The following is a 20,262-nucleotide window of genomic DNA, read 5'->3' as shown; positions in this document are numbered from 1 at the left end:
TCTCTCACAACTCATGGTCAGCACCATATGGAAGTCCTAACTAATGCAATAATACAAAAAAAAATAAAATAAAATGTATACAGGTTGGGAAGAAATGAATAAAACTGTCTTTGTTTACAGATGACATGATTAACTATGTAGAAAATTTGAGAGAGTTGATAAAAGAAATCCTAAGACTAGTAAGTGATTTATGTAGCAGTTTGCAGGATGTAAGGTTAATATACAAAAGTAAATCAATTTCCTTTGTGCCAGCAATGAAAAAGTGGGATGTGAAATTAAAAATAAAATACCATTTTGATCAGCACCCGTCTCCCCAAAAATCTAAGGTATAAATCTAACAAAGTATGCATAAGATACATATAAGGAAAAATACAAACCTCGGATAAACAAAATCAAAGAACTAAATAGAGAGATATTCTATATTCATGGAGAGGAAGATTCAATATTGCCAAGGTATCATTTTTTTCCCAACTTGATCTATAGATTCAATAAAATCCAAACCAGACTTCCAGCAAATTATTTTAAGAATATTGACAAACTAATTTTAAAGTTTTTTGACAGGCAAAAAACCAGAAGGACCAACACAATACTGAAGGAAAAGAACAAGGTTAGAGGACTGATATTATCACACTTAAGACTTACTATAAAGCTACAGTAATCAAGAGAATGTGGTATTGGTGAAAGAACAGACAAATTATCAAAGGAACAGAGTAGAGAGTTCATACCTTATCCACATAAATATGGTCAACTGATTTTTTGACAAAAGAACAAAGGAAATACATTGGAGTAAACACAGCCTTTTCAACAAATGGTTGGGACAACTGGACATCCATATGTTTAAAAAAAATGAATCTAAACACAGACCTTAAACCTTTCACAAAAATTAATTAAATATTAATCCTAGATCTAAACGAGAAATGGAAAATTATAAACCTCCTGGGGGATAACACAGGAGAATACCTAGATGACCTGGAGTATGGCAATGACTAAATACATAACAGCAAAAGCACAATGCACAAAAGAAGTATCAGTAAGCTAAACGTCATTAAAATTAAAAATGTGTGCTCTGTAAAAAACAATGTCAAGAGAATGGGAAGACAAGCCACAGTTAGGAAGAACATATTTGCAAAAGACACCTCTGATAAAGAAACGCTATTCTAAATATACGATAAATTCATTAAACTCAACAATAAGGAAACTAACAACCCAACTACAAACTATGCAAAACGTCTGAGCAGACACCTAAACCAAAGAATATACACAGATGGCAAATAAACATTGAAAATAAGTTAAACATCATTTATCTTCAATGAATTTCAAATTAAAGCCACAATGAGATAACACTATATATCTATTAAAATGGTCAAAATCAAAAAAATAAATAAAATAAAAATTGGCAATACCAAATGCTAACAAGAATGTGGAGGGGCATAAACTGTCATTCTCTGCTGGTGGGAACCAAAAATGGTACAGCAACTTTGGAAGATATTTGACAGTTTCTTACAAAACTGTTTTTTCCATGTGATCCAGCGATCATACTCTTTGGTGTTGGTGTTTACCAGAGTGAGCTGAAAACTTATGTCTACACAAAAACCCACACACAGATTTTTATAGTAGCTTTATTTATAATTGCCCAAATCAAGCAACTAAAATGTCTTTCAGTTAGGTGAATAAATAAATAAACTATTTTACATCCAGATAAGGAATATTATTCAGCTCTACAAAGAAATAAACTAAGCCATGAAAAGATATGGAGGAACTTAAATGCATATTACTATTAAAATAGAAGCCAATGTGTAAATGCTACATACCGTGATTCCACCTCTGTGACATTTTGAAAGAGGTAAAACTATGAGAACAGTAAAAAGATCAGTGATTGTGTGTAAGAGAGAAATGAATAAGCAGAGCACAGAGGACTTCTAGGATAATTAAACTATTCTGTACGATACTATAAGAGAGGATACGTGTCATTATGCATTTATCAAAATTCATGAGATTAAGAACATCAATAGTGAACCCCGAAGATAAATCCTGGATGTTGGGTGATAATAATGTGTCAATGTTGCCTCCTGGACTGTAATAACGGCACCGCTTTGGTACAGGACAGTCATAGTGGGGAAGCTGTGAAGTATAGTGCCAGCTGGGAGGTAAATGGGAACTTCCTGTACTCTCAGCTCAATTTTGCTGTGAACCTAAAACTGCTCTAAAAAATAGTTTATTAAAAAAAAAAATTAAAAAAGAGAAGAGGTCCTACCTCAGGAAAAAAACAAAACAATACAAAACAAAACACATTGCCAGCATTTCTGAGAGCATACGTAAGAAAACCTCTAACAAATTTTTTGTTGGATGTTTCTACCAATTGGTAGAAACAATGATCTTTGAATGGGTTCTTTGTTTACCTCACACAGTTGATAAACTCGCTATTTCCTACAGCCAGCCTGGTTGCTAGTTCAACATCTTAACTAACCATGTTTTTCTAGTTCCTAGTGTAACAAATATAGTTAATCACCCCATTTATTTTCCTGTAAACTAGGCCCTATAAAGTAAATCTTGCACTGGCTCGCGCTACAGGATGGTCTCTTGCTACACGTTTAAATAAGGTCTTGAATTGTGTTTTCAATCAATTCATTTGAGATGTTGGTTTCACCAACAAACAAAGGCATAGTAACGTGCATTTAACAACTCAGTTTGAATTATCTTGCTCAGCACCTGTATGTAGTAGGTACTTAACGAATACTTGTTGAAATAATGAGTGAATATACTTTCTTGTTGATAAAAACTGAACTTATTGATGAACTTGTTGATAAAAAAAGAACAGTGTTAATTTGGACAGGGAGGTTGGGGGGTGCAGTGTGTTAAAGGAAAACAACTGTTCTGGAAGACAGGAAATCAAATTTTAGCTGAACAGCACTTAGCCGTTTTGACCTTCACAAAAGAACTTTGCTTTCTGGGCCCTCAGTTTTCCCATCTGTAATATGTTTTCCAAAGTTTGATTCAGCATTTTCGACTATAGCTCTAAAAACATTAACTCTCACTTCACATACAGGGGAACTGATCCAGAAATAAGCAGTGAGTTACATTAGTTAAAAATAATACCACTCTTTTCAACTGCGGTTTATATACTATAGGGTTTTTAACTCTTAAATGTACTGAATGTCAAGCTCATAAATCAGGACGTTACCTTCCATTTATAATACAGAGCTTTGCTAATTGAATTCACAATAGAATTTTAATAATGAAAGATGTACAGAACAACTCATAATTAATTTACACATTGGAGTAGTAAAGGCAAAAGCTAGCTTGCTGATGCATTAATATTAATGATTAGATAAATGTATTTTTACTTAATTCACCTGTTAAAAATAACCATGTTTATTTTTTTGAGTAGGCGTTAGCATAATGTGATTAATTAATATAGATTCAAGAAAGTAAATAGTTTTTTTGGCTTCAGCAAACTGATATGATCTAGCACTATCCTTTCCACAGAAATTGTGAGAAAATACAACTATGTTTAAGAAGAATGCTTTGGAAGTCAAATAAAAAGAAAATGAACAGTAAAGAAAGAACTGTTTAGCTGTTTGTCTTAATATTCTGGAGCTTCTTTATCAGTAAAAAGATCAATGACTCTTCAGGGAAACAGAAATAAAGCCTTTTTTTCAAGTATCAAGATATTTCATTGTGGTTTTTATTTGCATTTCTCTGATGATTAGTGATGTTGAGCATTTTTTCATATGTCTATTTGCCATTTGTAAGTCCTTTTTGGAGAAATGACTCTTCAGGTCCTCTGCCCATTTTTCAATTGGGTTGTTTTTTTGTTGTTGTTGCTGAGTTTCATGAGTGCCTTGTATATTTTGGATATTAGACCCTTATCGGAGAAACTGTTTGCAAAAATCTTCTCCCATTCAGTCGGTTGCCTCTTTATTTTGTCGATGGTTTCTTTTGCTGTGCAGAAATTTTAAGTTTCATATAGTCCCAGTCAGAATGGCTATCATCATCAAGACAAATAGCAACAAGTGTTGGACAGGCTGTGGAGAAAAAGGAACCCTCATACACTGTCGGTGGGAATGCAGACTGGCGCAGCCGCTATGGAAGGCAGTGTGGGGGTTCCTCAAAAAATTACAAACAGAATTACCATATGACCCAGCAATCCCTCTCCTGGGTATCTACCCAAAGAATTTGAAATCATTTATACATAAAGACACGTGTGCTCCAATGTTCCTTGCAGCTTTGTTTACGGTGGCCAAGACATGGAAACAACCAAAATGTCCTTCGATAGATAAATGGATAAAGAAGTTGTGGTATATATACACAATGGGATACTATTCGGTGTTAAGAAAAGATGATATAGGAACATTTGTGACAACATGGATGGATCTGGAGAGTATAATTCTAAGTGAAATAAGTCAGACAGAAATGGCAGAGAACCCTATGATTTCACTGATATGTGGTATATAAACCAAAAGCAAGACAAACAAATGAGAAACAAAAACTCAGACACAGACAATAGTTTAGTGGTTACCAGAGGGTAAGGAGGGTGGGGGGTGGGAGATGAGGGGAAGTGGGATCAAATATATGGTGATGGAAGGAGAACTGACTCTGGGTGGTGAACACACAATGGGATTTATAGATGATGTAATACAGAATTGTACACCTGAAATTATGTAATTTCATTAACAATTGTCACCCCAATAAATAAATTTAAAAAAAAATAAAAAAAATAAAAAATAAATATATATTTGTTTTTGTTTTTAATGATTGAGTTGGGTATGGGGAAGCTGTGTGACTCAGGTCACTTGAAAATCCATACTTTTGTGGTAGAAACATCATATTTGCCCAAGGCAAGGACATACGTCGAGGTTTCTGGAATCCTGACAAGCTTGGCTTTAATGCACTAAACACATTTGACTTTATTTGACTACTTTGTCATGTTTTATTAAATAGATGTAAATAGAATGCTACTGCATCACATTTTTAATATTTCAAAACTTTAAATCGTCACTGGAAAGCAGTTCTTTTTTTTTCTTCAATTTATAACTATTTTTAAAGCTTTAATCAAAATATTTTAATGTAGGGTGGAAAAGGTGTAAAGGAGTATCATTTTGCATACCACCCTACATCTGAGGTAACAGTACAGCTCTGAGATTTCATTCTCAAAGGAATCAAACCATTTTCTGTAGCAGGTCCTTATCTTGAGAATTACAGACATATCCCTTTATTCACGTATTTTTGTTAAGCAAAATGATTCAGTCTACTACATGCTAATATTTCCCAGATTAGCAAATATGCCCTGATTTGGAAGAACAAGCATGCAAGCTACACGTGCAAAGGACAACAAAACATTTTTTTATGGTTCTTGAAAGGACAAAATTAACTAGATAAAATCTAAGATGAAGCTATAATTATATATTTGGTTTCAAATCAACTTTGAAACACGCACAGCATTTAGTTTTGGCATTAGACAGATTTACTTAATGGCAATTCTAATCTCCTGCAAACGGTGGCACACTTCAATGTGTACTGGAAGACAATCCTCCATGCGTCCCTCGTGTTTCTGCGAATCTTGTGAGCAGAGACACTGACTGCCATTTGCTGTGATCTGTTTAAGGATGTTTATACAGCAAACAGCCTTGGAATATACAAATAACGACTGCTTCTGGACCAAGGGCAAGTGTGTTTATAGCCTTAGAGTCCGCACTATATCTCCTTTCAGAGCAAAGGGCAGGACTACTTACTGTCCATTATGATAAAGAAAATGTCTTCCTGTGGTGTAAAGAACAGGCATGCTTATGGCCCATAAAGAGGAGCTGGCATCCTTCAACTCATAGATCTTCTCGTGTAACAAACCCTACAGTATGTGCTGGTGTAACCTGGCCCTCTTTACATTGCCCTGTGAAACCTGGGCTTCAGGAACTAGCTTAAGTGCTGATACTCTGGCTACTGCTGTTCCTGTGAGCAATAAACCGTCCATTATCTCTGACCCAGGTGTCTTGTGTCTTTTGTCACTATTCATGAAACTATGCATGGCAGGCTAACATATTAGCTTGCAAAAAGAAAAATATCTCAAACCATTCACAATTCTTCATAATATTCAGTTACTCCCTGAAGCAAAGCTTACGGATTTTCCTATCCTACTAGTGTTTTGGAAAATGAAAAGGCGGCAGAGGAGCTCAGAAGAATGACCTCTTGTCAACAGAATCAGCATTATATGTAGAGGCCCTTTCCAGCATGTAGGATGAGAATTACAACATTAAGAAACCATCTACACTAACAATAATGTAATTGCAGGGCATATCTAATGAAAAGAACTTAACAAACATCTTTGTGTTTTGGTTTTTGCTTAGGCCTCTTAAAAAAATCATTGCTGAAACTCATGAAATTTCTTAGATTCATTCATCCTAGTTGTGAAAATTTTGAAACTATTATGTGTACTTTGATTTTATTAACCTAGGATTGTGCAAAGAACTATTAAAAAAAAGTTCTTGCGCAATCGGGAATGGGCTGAGGTCAGTTAATATTGGGATTTCATTTCTCAGAAAAAAAAAATTCAAACATATTCTTATTTTTCAAACATAATTTACATGATTAGAAAAAAGTTGAGATTTGTTAATAATATTGAGCCATTATGATTTATATGGAATAATAATATATCAATATATAATAATTAGTATATTTCTTACCATTTAATTAATTTTTAATTGTTAGTCCTTTCACTCCCATCATTGCCACTGTGTTTGCTCTGAAACAGTGGTCCAAATTGCTTCCTGACCTCTGAAAACTATATTAACATTTTAAAGAGCCTTCCCTTGAACATGCTGCAAGCAGTCAGATATTTAAGATGGAATGGTACAAGTTTTCCTCAGTCAGGAAATAATGCTCCTGGGTTTGCCTGAAGGTTCCAAGCCTCTAAGTAGTCACAGTTTTGATGGGTTGTTTAATGTTTGTCTCCTTCCCTAGAGTTCTCTCTGCCACACTTCACCAATACACATCTATTATTTTTTAAAAACTGAAAGTAAAAATCACCTTCCACAACTGATTTTTGTTTTTTAATTATACTGTACTATAGTGTATAGCAACACTCCCTGGACTTACTTAATCGTGCAAAATATTTGGCCCATTTGCACAGCAACTACTCTCACAAACAAACAATAATTTAATTTAGGAAATAAAGGAATCGTAAAGCAATTTTGGTTTGCAGGAGTAGCTCCGCATTATAAAGCTGGACATGGCATGCTCTGGTCACATAAAGATGTCAGCATTTTAAGGTCTTTAAGTGGTCCCACTAGGTACACTCAAAGAATACTCCTACTGTCCTAAGATTTCCCCTCAAGCCTGACTTTGATTATCATCCTCAGCAAGCAATGCAGCAGTGTGAGCAGTGCTGCTGGTAAAAAAAGGGATGTGAGATAGGGCACCGATCCTAACAGGATTTGTAGTCATCAAATTAGGGCGTGCGATAATAAGCTGAAATATTAGCACATACATATTATAGGGTTATAGATACAATAAGAGTTTAAATAGTGATTGGTAATTATGACCCATGAAACAGAAGAAAGAGATAATGGAGAAAAAAGGGTAAGAAAAGCCCAAAGAGTAGAAGGGAAACAGCCAAGATTCTACAGACCAAGAAGCACAGGATTTGTGGTCAGGTGATATGAATTTAAGTTCTAGTTCTATCTTTATAGGTGAGGATAGACTATGGTTTATGTTGAGATAACAAACAACACCCTAATCTCAGTGGTTGGTTTCAAATAGAATTTTCTTTTTTCCCTCCTTTCACATTTTAAGACAGTCACTAATTGCCTGGATGTGTTACTCGTCCTAGTTATTTAGACACTTGGGATGATTAAGCAGCCACTACCTTGAACAGAATAGTTTGTCATGCTAGAGGCAAAAGAGAGTTCAGGGAGAGTTTACAATTGGAATCAAATGTTCAGCCAGGACTTGTTCCATGATACTTCTTGCAACTCATTAGCCAGAACTAGACACATAGTCCATCCAAACACAAATGGACCACGCCATGGAATTCTACCTTATTATCATGGGAACAAAATGAGGTGAGGCTAGGAAATATATGGCACATAGGTCAAATTAGTACAAAAAGCACTCATTGTGTAACTTGTATTAAGTTTTATATTCTGTTTCTTAAATCCTCAACCCTGCTTTCTTCCTTTCTCAGTATGTAATATTAAACGAGTACTAACCATTCGTGAACTCGAGTTTTTCTCATCTATAAAATAGCAATAAAACCACTTAACAAATGGGAATACTCATATAATTAAATGACCTCGTGTACAGAATAAACCTAACAGAGCAATTAAATGCCTGGTGACACTGTTATGTTCTGTACAGGCTTCTCTGAGTACACTAATTCTAGAATGGCTCAAAATGTCGGACACTTCAGAGAACTTGATCGTGCATGCCCATGGCAATGAATAGTTTCAACACTATGCTCAACACCCAGATTCCTAGCTAGAGACCAGCAGTTAGGGTGGTAAATATTGCTACCTAGTGAGCCTTCATTGATAAGTTGGCCTAAATCAGAGCTACTGCAATCTTCAGAAGACAGTAATTTAAGTCTAGCCACAAAATCAATATGAGACTACTGTGGTTGTGCTTATGGAGAGACAGAAGGAACAATCTGAAAGAGCATTAATTGTTTCTCCTTGAGGTGAGTTTGACATTGCTTTACCTTCATCATTATCTTCAGTTTTTTCTGGTCCTTTTGTCCCATGTCTAGCCTACCTTTGCTTTTATCTGCCTCTTAGTGATCTTTTTTATTGTATCTGTTCCATCTTTTGTCCGTGGGAAAGATACTTTACCTCTCCAGGTTTTAACAATATCATTTGGATAAACAGAAATAATATTCCCTGCATTCCAGGATTATTGTAAGATTAAGTTACAATAATTAATGCATATGAAAGCACCATGCACAATACATTATTTTTAAATAAACAGCAAATATACACTGTTTATTTTACAATAATAATAAATAAGAGAACCACTTTGGGAATTTGAATTCGGTAACTGTATTTCACAATTCTAATGAGTGTGGTAATGATTTCCTAAATTTTATATTTCATAAATGCTTGTTAGATAAATACATTGTATGAACTACATGATCAGCTCCCTCAGACATATTCTGTATACTACAATTAAGATATCTATAATTCACATGATGAATGTACATGTTATTCATGTCTATCTTGAGACACAAATATACTTTCAATCACATTTGTGTGTACATGTATTTGCAAATCTTACAAATATGTACATATGTTTATATTTAGATCTATGATACGTCTACCTCAACAGTAAATCTCACATTTTATTTTTTGCTCCCCAAAAGGGATTCATTACACAGTTGGCACACAAATATTTGGTGAAAATAAGAAGATATATGTATGTACATATATACATACATATATCTTCTTATTTTCACCAAATATATATATATATATATGTATGTATATGTATATATACATACATATATATATATATATATATATATATATATATATATACACATATATGTGTGTGTGTGTATATATATATATATCCTATTTCCCCAAAAATAAGACCTAGCTGGACAACCAGATCTAATGCATCTTTTGGAGCAAAAATTAATATAAGACCGGTTTTATATTATACTATCTTATATAAGACCAGGTATTATATTATAGTAAAATAAGACTGGGTCTTATATTAATTTGTTCAGATTCAAAGTGTTAATTGTTCTATGGGGAAAAATATGGAAAACAACTAACCAGAACTCAAGATTGATTATATTTACTATTTATTTTGTAGTTTTCTAGTCAATAACTAATATTTAATATTAGTGAAACCTAATACAAATAGAAAATCTCCTTATGCATTCCCTTAGTCTTACAAACATATAGACATTGATTTTTTTTGCAATTTAAATAAAACTATATAGTTTAAAAGAGAAATAAGAGAAAATAATTTATGTAATGCTATTAAAAGAATTCACATAAAATTATTTTAACCATTGCTGTTTATTTTACTCTGACAAAATGATAGAAAAGAAAATTATACCTAATTAATAATTGTCATTATATAATATAATTATATGTCAATAATTATAATTATAATTATATATAATTAATTTTATAATACAAAAATACATATCAGCCTTGATTTTGGCCTTATTCTATTAAGCAGAGAGAGGCATTATTTCCGAATATATTTGTTGAGTATTTACCATGTGCCGAACACTGTTGGTGATGGAGTACAGAAAGATAAACAGTAGCTTATAATAGAAATGTACACTTGAAACCTACATAATTTTACTAACCAACGTCACCCCAATAAATTTAATGAAAGTTTAAAACTAGATATTAATTATTATTTGTTAAGCAAATACTATGACTATATAGAAACACTCTCCTTCAAATGTCAAATAATTGAGGATTGAACAAAGAATAATTTCTAAAAAAAATGTAGCTTACATCGTGTTTGAAGGAAACATCCAAAAAACTAATAAATAAACCAAATAGTTATCTTAAGCCATGGTGAGTGCTATGGATGAAAATAAATGAAAAATGGGAGATAGGGGAGTTCCATACAAGATGGCTGAGTAAGTAAACGTTATGATCTCTCCCCTTTCACAACCACATCAAAATTACAACTAAACTATGGAGCAACCATCAGTCAGAATCACATAAAGTCTAGGGGAACCAAAGCCCTACAACTATGGACAAACAGAAAAAGCCACATTGAGACTGGAAGGAGTGGTGGAGATATGAAATGGGCTGGTCCCACACCCACATGTGGCAGTTAAAAATGCAGAGGAATATCTTGGCTACAGAGATCTCCCAAAGAAGCTAGAAGTCTGAGCCCCACACCAGGCTCTGCAACCTAAGGCTCCAGTGCCAGGAAGAGAAGTGCCCAAAAATTCTGGCTGGGAAAATCAGTGGGGATTGTGGCTGAGTGAGACAGAAGGCCGCTGGAGTACCAAACACTCCTCTTAAAGACCCCACACATGGACTTACTTGCTGATGGACTCACTTGCTCTAAGCTCCAAAGCTGGGGCAGCAGCTCAAAAGGTACCAGGGACACATGGGGAAGAACTGAATTGTCTGACTTCAGGAGGAGTGGCTTTCTCCCAGACAGAAAGAAGGGCTAGCAGAGATCATTTTTCCTTTGTTGAGCCCTCCCCCTACCCAAGGTGCAGACTTCGGTGGCTGCCACATCTGAGTCTCCACCAACCTGGCTAATACCATTTGTTTGCCCAGCCCTGGTGATTTCCTGTATCCCTTTTCCACCCAGCGTGTGGGCTCACCCAAGCCACTACTGGTGGTTTTTTCCATACAAATAGCCTGTCTTGGTTCATGCTTCAGACTTTTCTAAAATCTTTCAAAGTTTCAAACACCCCAAAGAAGTATTGTCTGGTCTCAGCATGCCCCATACCTCTTGCTAAGCAGCCCCAAGCCCAGCACTAGTGGCAGTAAGCTTCAGTTCATAGCTGAGCCTTTCCCAGGCACTTCTAAGCCAAGCTCAAGCAGAAAACATCCACAGATTACTTTGTAGTTCATACCAAGTGGCCCTGAGCAGGGCATAGGCAGAAGCTGACCTTGTCCGGCAACAGAGCCCCTCCCAAGAGGCCTCCAAACCAACACACCTGGTGGCCAGCTTCAGACCACACCAGAACACCACCCAACCACATCTACAAAAGGCACACCCAAAGGGAAGACTGTGCATATCTCAGAGCCCCAAAGCAAATCCTGCTGTATATGGTCAGCCCCTGCACAACAGCTCCTCCACAGTAGTCAAGGCTAGCTCTCATAATCAATCAGCCTGAGGGTCAATACCTTCCACTGATGTATAAACAGCAACCAAAACTCAACTACAGTAAGAGGGCACACACAGTCCACACAAGGGACGCACCTGAAGCACCTGGCTCAGGGGACTAGGGAGACTGCACCACTGGTCCCCATAGGATACCTACTATATATGGCCACTCTACTAAGACTGGGAGACATACCAGTTCTACCTAATAATTAGAAAAAAACATAGGAGACAGCCAAAAAGGGGAGACAAATAAACATGCCCCAAATGAAAGAACAAAACAAAACTCTAATAATAGAACTAAACAAAATGGAGACAAGCAATCTACCAGATGCATAGTAGAAAACATTGGTTATAAGGATGCTCAATGATCTTAGTGTAAATTTCAACAAAGAGATGAGAAATGTGAAAATGGAGATAACAAACATAAAAGAGAATCAGTCAGAAATGAAGACAATAACTGAAATAAGGCATACCTTAGAGAGAACCAACTGTAAATTAAATGAAGCAGAGGATGGAATTAGTGATTTGGAAGGTAAGATAGCAGAAAACATCCAATCAGAACACCAAAAATAAAAATAATAAAAGAAAACAATGAGAACAGTTTAATGGGCTTTTGGACATCATCAAGCATACTAACATTTGCATCATAGGAGTAGCAAAGGGAGAAAAGAGAGAGAGCAAGGAATTGAAAACCTATTTGAAGAAATAATGACAGAAAACTTCCCTAACCTGGTAAAGGAAGTACATACAAGCCCAAGAAACTCAGAAAGTCTCAAACAAGATGACCCCAAAGAGGCCCACACCAAGATATTATAATTAAAATGCCAAAGGTTAAAGACAGAGAGAATCTTAAAAGCAACAAGAGAGAAGCAGTTAGTTACTTACAAGGCAGCTCACATAAGGCTATCAGCAGATTTCTCAGCAGAAAACTTGCAGGCCAGAGGGACTGGGGTAAAATAGTCAAAGTGATGAAAAGCAAGGACCTACAATCAAAATTACTCTACCCAGCAAAGCTTCAAATCATTTAGAATTGAAGAACAGATAGAGCTTCCCAGGCAAGAAAAAAACTAAAGGAGTTCATCACCACAAAACCAGTAGTAAAAGAAATGTTAAAGAGACTTCTTTAAGAAGAAGAAAAAGAAGAAAAAATATAAAAAATATGAATAATATAATGGCAATAACTACATAACTATCAACAATTACTTTCAATGTAAATGGATCAAATGTTCTAATCAAAAGACATAGGAAGGCTAAATAAATAAGAAAAAAAAACCCTTACATATGCTACTTATAAGACACTCACTTCAGAGCAAAAGACACACACACTGAAAGTAAAGAGATGGAAAAAGATATTTCATGAAAGCAGAAAAACAAACAAACAAACAAACAAACAAGAACCCTAAGAACTGGAGTAGCAATACTTATACCAGACAAAATGGACTTTAAAAACAAAGGAACTATGTCTAATTCAATTGACAAAGAAGGACTCAGTAATCCCACTGTTGAGTATTTAACCAAAGTATCCCAAACACTACTTCAAAGGGACATTTGCATCCATGTACTCTTGAAGGATTATTTATAATAGTCAAGATACGGAGGCAACCTGGGTGTCCATCAATGGATGAGTGGGTAAAGAAGAGGTGGTACATACATACAATGGAATATTACCTAGCCAGAAAAAAAGAATGAAATCTTACCATCTGCAACAACATGAAAGGACCTAGAGGGTAACTGTATTGAGTGGAGTCAGTCAGACAGAAAAGGCAAATGTCATATGATTTTACTTAAATGTGGTATCTAGAAAACAGGATAAAAGAATAAACAAAACAGAAATACAGAGAGCATTTTGACGGTTGCCAGACTGGGGATACTGGAGGGGTGGGTAAAAAGAAGAAGGGATTAAGAGGTACAAATTGGTAGTTACAAATAGTCATGGGGAATATAGTCAATAGTACTGTAGTAATTATGTATGGTCAAAGATGTGTCCTGTATTTATTGGGTTGATTACTTTGTAAGTTATAATAAATGTCTAATCACTGTATTGTACACCAAAACCAATATAATATTGTATGTCAACTATAATTGAAAAATAAATAATTATTTTTTTTTAAAAAAGAGGTGGTGAGCAGATAAGAAATGTGTATGGCTATTCCATTTTCAATTACAGTTTGGGAAAGCCTCACCCATAAAGTATCATATGAGCCTAACTGGAAAGAGAATTAATGGAAAAAGAATGAGCAAGTATTTCTGGAATCCAAATAATGACTCATACATACAAAAACAAAGGCTATAATGAGAACAATCCTCAAAGTCTTGGGGAAGGAAAGGTAATTCCCGGTGGTCAGGTGAGGGATTGCATGTGAGTGGAAATTATCTGGTGGAATTTTTGCAGGATTTACACAGCTCAGGATACTTCTTTACTCTTGTCAAATACACACTTTCACACACCCACACACATACACACACTCACAAAGTGACTTTTATAGCTTAAATTCACCTCTGTCTCAAGTTGTTGGAAAGTTAGATATCACCAAGGGTGCCTCTGCTTCTGTACTTTTAAATACCAGCAATCATGTTTTATTTCTAACTATTTAGAGGTAAAGATTTGGAGAGAAGCAATTAAATACCATGTTCATGGCATACAAATGAAGGATTAGAGAGGCATAGTTTCTGACCTCAAGTCATGTAACTTAGGGCAGACACACAGCACAGAATAAATATTCACTGGGTGTGTAGCAGTATGAGCCAATATGTTGTATTAGTAATGTGTTTTGAGAAAATTTACAAAGGAATTATTATTTCTAACCTTTGGGCTGAGATAAAACTCATTATTAGTCCATGAGGTAGTGGATATGACTGACAATCAAAAGACAGTGGAACAAGGCTAATTCTCCAATTGTATTTACCAGACTGGAAAATTTACAATCTTACTTTTATATGTGACTGAACTTCTACAATGATATTTGCCATTAAAGTATAATTTTACATTTTACCTACTTCTTTTTTTCAGACCTACCCTGTGTGTTGCCCCTAGCCAATTAACATATTTAATAAATGTATACATTCTATAAACCCCTTAACGTTTCTCATTTATAACATGAAAATAGGTACATTTTCATAAGATTGTTCTGAAGATAAAATAATACACTTAAGATCTTAGTCTGATGTCTGCCACATAAAAATCCCAGTAAAGATCAGCTATTTTAACAAAATATTACAATATTCTGAGGGAATTTCAGCAATGATATAAACAAGTATATGCCAATGACATGTATTGAATTTAAGGGAGAAAATTAATATACTTACATTTGTTTATTTTAAAAGTGCTATTTTAAGACAAGTCATATAAGACATTTTTAAAAAACAGCACTATTTTCTCCCATAATTAGCATGTTATTTTTTTCTTTTTTCTACGTTCTATGAAAACCACAATGTATTATAAACTTTTATTTGACTTAATAAAGATTTACTTGAGTATGTTATTTGCAGTACCATGTGATTCAAATAAAAGCACTAGCATAATTTATTTTAAGTATGTAATCTACATAATTTACAGTAAATCAAAATGTCAATTTATTTTATACTTGAAAATATTTAACACAAAGAAGTTAAGAATTTCCCCAACATTAGACAACCCAAGAGTATGATTTTTGATGAAATTAAAATGTCTAATGATTTCTTAATTGTTTGCCAACCTATATAGTCCCACATATTATAAACATCCTTTTCGTTTATCTTTATGACAAACTTAAGAACATAGCACTTTTGCTTTAGTTAAAAAAGTTCTAAACTTAAAACTAACATGGAAATAATAGAAACTATCTGGTTGATTAGGTCTTAACATATTTACTTATTTTTATGAATCCATTACTATAACTTCTCAATTTAATAATATGTTTTTAAATGAGCCATCTCTATACTTTGTCAAGAAGTACTTAATTCTCAAAATTGAACATTTTTAAAATCACTACCACTTTATTTTTAAATGTGCATTTTTCACAATATGGAAATTATACTCTGAAAGCATATTCTGAAATAAAAGCTGCTTAGTAATAAATCAGACAAATAATAGTTCATTTTCTAATTGTTAGCACTCTAAGCAAATCGGAATGGTTACTACACCTTGTGTCGCAATCTTATCAGAGGTTGATAGGATTTAAGGCCATATCCTCCTTCTTTGGTTGGCCTTCCTTCTGACTCCAGAAAAATGAATCCAAGTACCAAAACAGCTGACCAGCACTTAAACATCCTTATTGCTTTTCACCTGTGAAAATTAACATTGCAAGTAATCAGAAAATGCATTATATATTGAATATGTATCAAGAAATATTAAATAGTGCCAAGAAATCTCCACGGACCAAATCAAACCTCACCAGCAATTTTCAACTAAATCCTTAACAGGTGATCATCTCCAAATATAAATTATGATCCTTTTGATCATAACAAATACTGTTTGTTTTTCTAGCTCATACTGCCCTTTGTAACATTATTAAGTAGATATATAGGAGCCAATAAAAAAGTATTGATGAGAAAATTAATAAAAGTGTATTGAAAAAAATTAAAAAAGGAAAAGAAATTATTAAACTATGGCTAATTTTCTAAGCATCCATACAGAATACAATTATTAACATATTTATAAATCTAGAATTCCTCTTTGAATATGTTTGATGAATAATGCTTAATAAAACTATAACTATTATAATTCACTGGTACAAATTGTTGAGAGGTTAATAAGAAAGTCTTCTATGGAAGGTACTTAATAAATTGAGGTATAACAGAAATTATGCAGATGGGTTATATTGAGTTATGAATGGATTTTCCTAATAATATCTATCTAAAAGGGCATCTCCTAGAAAACTGCTTAATAAATGCTTTAAAATAAAATTCCTATGACTCTTTCCACTGTTCAATATTTTTGGATATACCAGACAAATTGTAAAATGGCATAAATTTATTATCATATAAGTGCTCAGCCCTTTTCCAAACAAACCTGTGCCTTCAGTTCAATTATATTTCACTTTACCACTTTCACCAATGCATCTCTATGTGATAACAGAAGAGCTCTTTCTCCTCCTAAGCCAATTAATACATTTGACCTCTTGAGAAATTTAACCAATTGCTTAACCCTGCTATTAAACAGTTGTTTATTTTATTCTGTACATTTTCGAACCCTAGTCTATCTCAATCATATTTCTATTCCCATCACTGTATCAAAGTAACAATTATCTTTTCAAGAAACACTTTATTCGGTGTCTATGACACCCTTTCTACTGTTTCTATAGAATTTGTGAAAATTCCTCAGTTCTTTTGTGAGTTAATCCAACTCCTTTATATTGCTATTAAACATTATAATTTATCAAATCTCACTGCTAGTCACTTATCCTACTCCATTCATTCAGCCTAGATCTTTTCAACATAGTCTATGGTTTAAATATATGTATTGCTTCTCAATCAATCTCCAGACTGGTATATAGCTAGCCTACTTAACATATCCATCTTCATGGTTCAAAAGCATCTCATGGCATACATAACACCACATAAAGTCTTGCTTTCCCAGTTTTTCATTCACCCATTTACTCAAGTAGAAATGAAGACATCCTTGAAATCTGTTTCTCTTAATTTTCATACTAAACCCATTAATAAATTGTTACTTCTACCTTCAAAATATATGTCCTAAATATCATTTCCTCTTCAAGCCTACTGTCACAACCTTAGCTCAAGCTATCAGCATCATTTTTTCCCCCTAAACTGTCCCAATCACACCCTTATTGGACTTATACATTTATGCACATGTGCTTTCAATCAATACTCCATACAATAGCCTGAGTGATCATGTCAAAGCCAAACATCATGACATTATTGTCCTTGTTAGTAACTTTAAGATGCACTCATTTGCCTTGAAGTTTAAAAAACAAACAAACAAACAAAAATAAACACACAGGATATAATAAAAAAAATGGCGGCGTGAGGTGAGCCTCTGTAACGCTCCCCTGGAATTTATAACGAATCGGACAACAATAACTCCACAAAGGATTCCTTGCACAGCAGACAGGCAAGACGAAGAGGCCGACTACTGAATTCACCTCCAGGTGGGTGAATCGCGCGAGCGGGGGAGGAGGGAGAGGAGAAGTGCGGAGACGGAGCCGCGCGGGCGCAGGACACAGACCTAGCTCAGTGCTCGGAGCCCGCTGCACCCGGATCTTCCGCAGCTGCGGGAGAGGGAAGGACTCGGACTGCTAGGGCTCCGCTTACGGCCCACAGGGCTGAGGGGGCAGCATACAAAACCGCTGAACCCAACGCTCGCTCACGGCAGACCTCGGAGCAAAGACTGAGGGAAGAGGGCTGAAATCGGTGGTTTAAGCCCTCACTGCCGAGCGGAGAACGGAAGCCTTAGGCACGGAGACTAGCCGCCCCCTCCCTACCCTCCCAGAGCTCGCCCCGCCCCCACCTGCCCGGTGCTAGAAGCCATAAAGTAGCAGTGTCGAATCAAAGGACAGAATATTTGCTGCTCTGAGAACTGTGGACCGCAGACACAGATTCGCAGCTCAACTAGTTCCGGCAAAGGGGAGGGAGCTGTGGAAGCAGGACTGGCTGTGGTGGTGGTCGCAGCCATTGCTCTGGGCCACCTCTCACAACTCACCCCGCCCCTGGCCCCACCTATCTGGGCGGATCACTGCAGGAGTAAACAGAACTGCTGAAACAAATGGGCTCTGAATCTGGTGCAGAAAGAGCTTTGGAACTCCAAAAGCTCTTCGCATACCTATCAACCTGTTGCAGAAGACACTCCGGTAGATGTCTAGGAAGAGAAATAGTAAATCAGTGATTGCCATGAATAACCAAGGCAACAAGATAGCTCAGAAAGAAAGTGAAAAGTCTCCAGAAAAGGAACTTAGAGATATGGACCTTTGTGATTTAAATGACAGAGAATTCAAGATCGCAATTCTGAAAAAACTGAACGAGATGCAAGAAAACACAGAAAGGCAGTTTAATGAACTCAGAAACACAATCAAAGAACACCATGAGCATTTTACAAAAGAGATTGAAATCTTGAAAAAGAACCAAATAGAATTTCTGGAGATTAAGAACTCAGTAGAAGAAATTAACAATAAAATATCCAGCTTAGGCAGTAGAGTTGACCAGATGGAGGAAAGAATCAGTGACATCGAAGATAGGAACCTGGAATTTACACAGAGGGAAGAAGAAAGAGACTTGAGACTTAAAAGAAATGAAAGAACTCTACGAGAACTTTCTGACTCCATCAGAAAGAGCAATATAAGAATAATGGGCATACCAGAAGGAGAAGAAAGAGGGAAGGGAACAGAGAATATATTCAAACAAATCGTCGATGAGAACTTCCCAAACTTGTAGACAGAACTGGATCCTCGAATCCAAGAAGCAAATAGAACACCTAATTACCTCAATCCCAACAGGCCTTCACCAAGGCACATTGTATTGAAGCTGTCTAAAATCAATGACAAAGAAAGAATCCTCAAGGCAGCCAGGAAAAAGAAGACGGTAACCTACAAAGGAAAGCCCATTAGATTATCATCAGATTTTTCAGCAGAAACTCTACAAGCTAGGAGGGAATGGAACCAAATATTCAAACTATTGAAAGAGAGAAATCATGAGCCAAGAATAATATATCCAGCAAAGATCTCTTTTAGATATGAAGGAGGAATAAAGACCTTTCCAGACATCCAGAAGCTGAGGGAATTTTCTAATACACGACCTGCACTACAAGAAATACTAAAGGAGGCTATTAGACCACCATCAACAGGGACAACTTGTGGCAACCGAAACATAAAAAGGGGGAGCGTAAAGGCCTGAACTGGAATATGGGAATAGAGAAAGTAAGCGTACTGAAGAAACTGGAATACTCTAAATATCAAACTTTCTTTTACATAAACTCAAAGGTAACCACTCAAAAAACATCCAAATCTGAAATATATACTGTAATAAAAGAAGAAACAGAGGGAAACATCATAGAATACCACCACACAGAAATAACAGACAACAACAAAAAGGCAAAGAAACAATGGAGACACAGCCTTACCAGAAAACTAAAGATAGAATGACAGGAAATCCTCACGTATCAATAATTACCCTAAATATAAATGCACTGAACTCACCAATAAAAAGGCACAGAGTAGCAGATTGGATCAGAAAACTAAACCAAACCATATGCTGTCTACAAGAGACACATCTCAGCTACAAGGACAAGCACAGACTCAAAGTGAAAGGGTGGAAATTGACACTTCAAGCAAATGGTACCCAGAGAAAATCAGGTGTAGCCATAATGATTTCCGATGAAACAGACTTCCGGGTGAAAAAGATAACAAGAGACAAAGATGGACATTTCATAATAGTAAAGGGGACTATACAACAAGAAGACATAACAGTCATCAATATTTATGCCCCCAATCAGGGAGCACCGAAATATACCAAGCAACTACT

At 35.4% G+C, this 20,262-nt stretch overlaps 1 protein-coding gene across 5 annotated transcripts in view; it reads right to left on the bottom strand.

The window, feature by feature from the left end:
- FSTL5 (follistatin like 5) overlaps nt 1–20,262 on the bottom strand; it is a 1,025,577-nt gene that overhangs the window by 610,360 nt on the left and 394,955 nt on the right. For all 5 annotated transcript variants that reach the window (XM_081077240.1, XM_081077239.1, XM_081077242.1 and 2 more), the window contains exon 2: nt 15,931–16,072. In XM_081077240.1, coding sequence (XP_080933366.1) covers nt 15,931–16,056 — 126 coding nt within the window. In that variant the 5' untranslated portion in view covers nt 16,057–16,072. The remainder of the gene's footprint in view (nt 1–15,930; nt 16,073–20,262) is intronic.

Source organism: Rhinolophus hipposideros (genome assembly GCF_964194185.1).
Source record: "Rhinolophus hipposideros genome assembly, chromosome: 16".
NCBI lineage: Eukaryota > Metazoa > Chordata > Mammalia > Chiroptera > Rhinolophidae > Rhinolophus > Rhinolophus hipposideros.
Note: the sequence above shows the minus strand (reverse complement) of the source record. Positions and strands in the feature narration are given on the sequence as shown.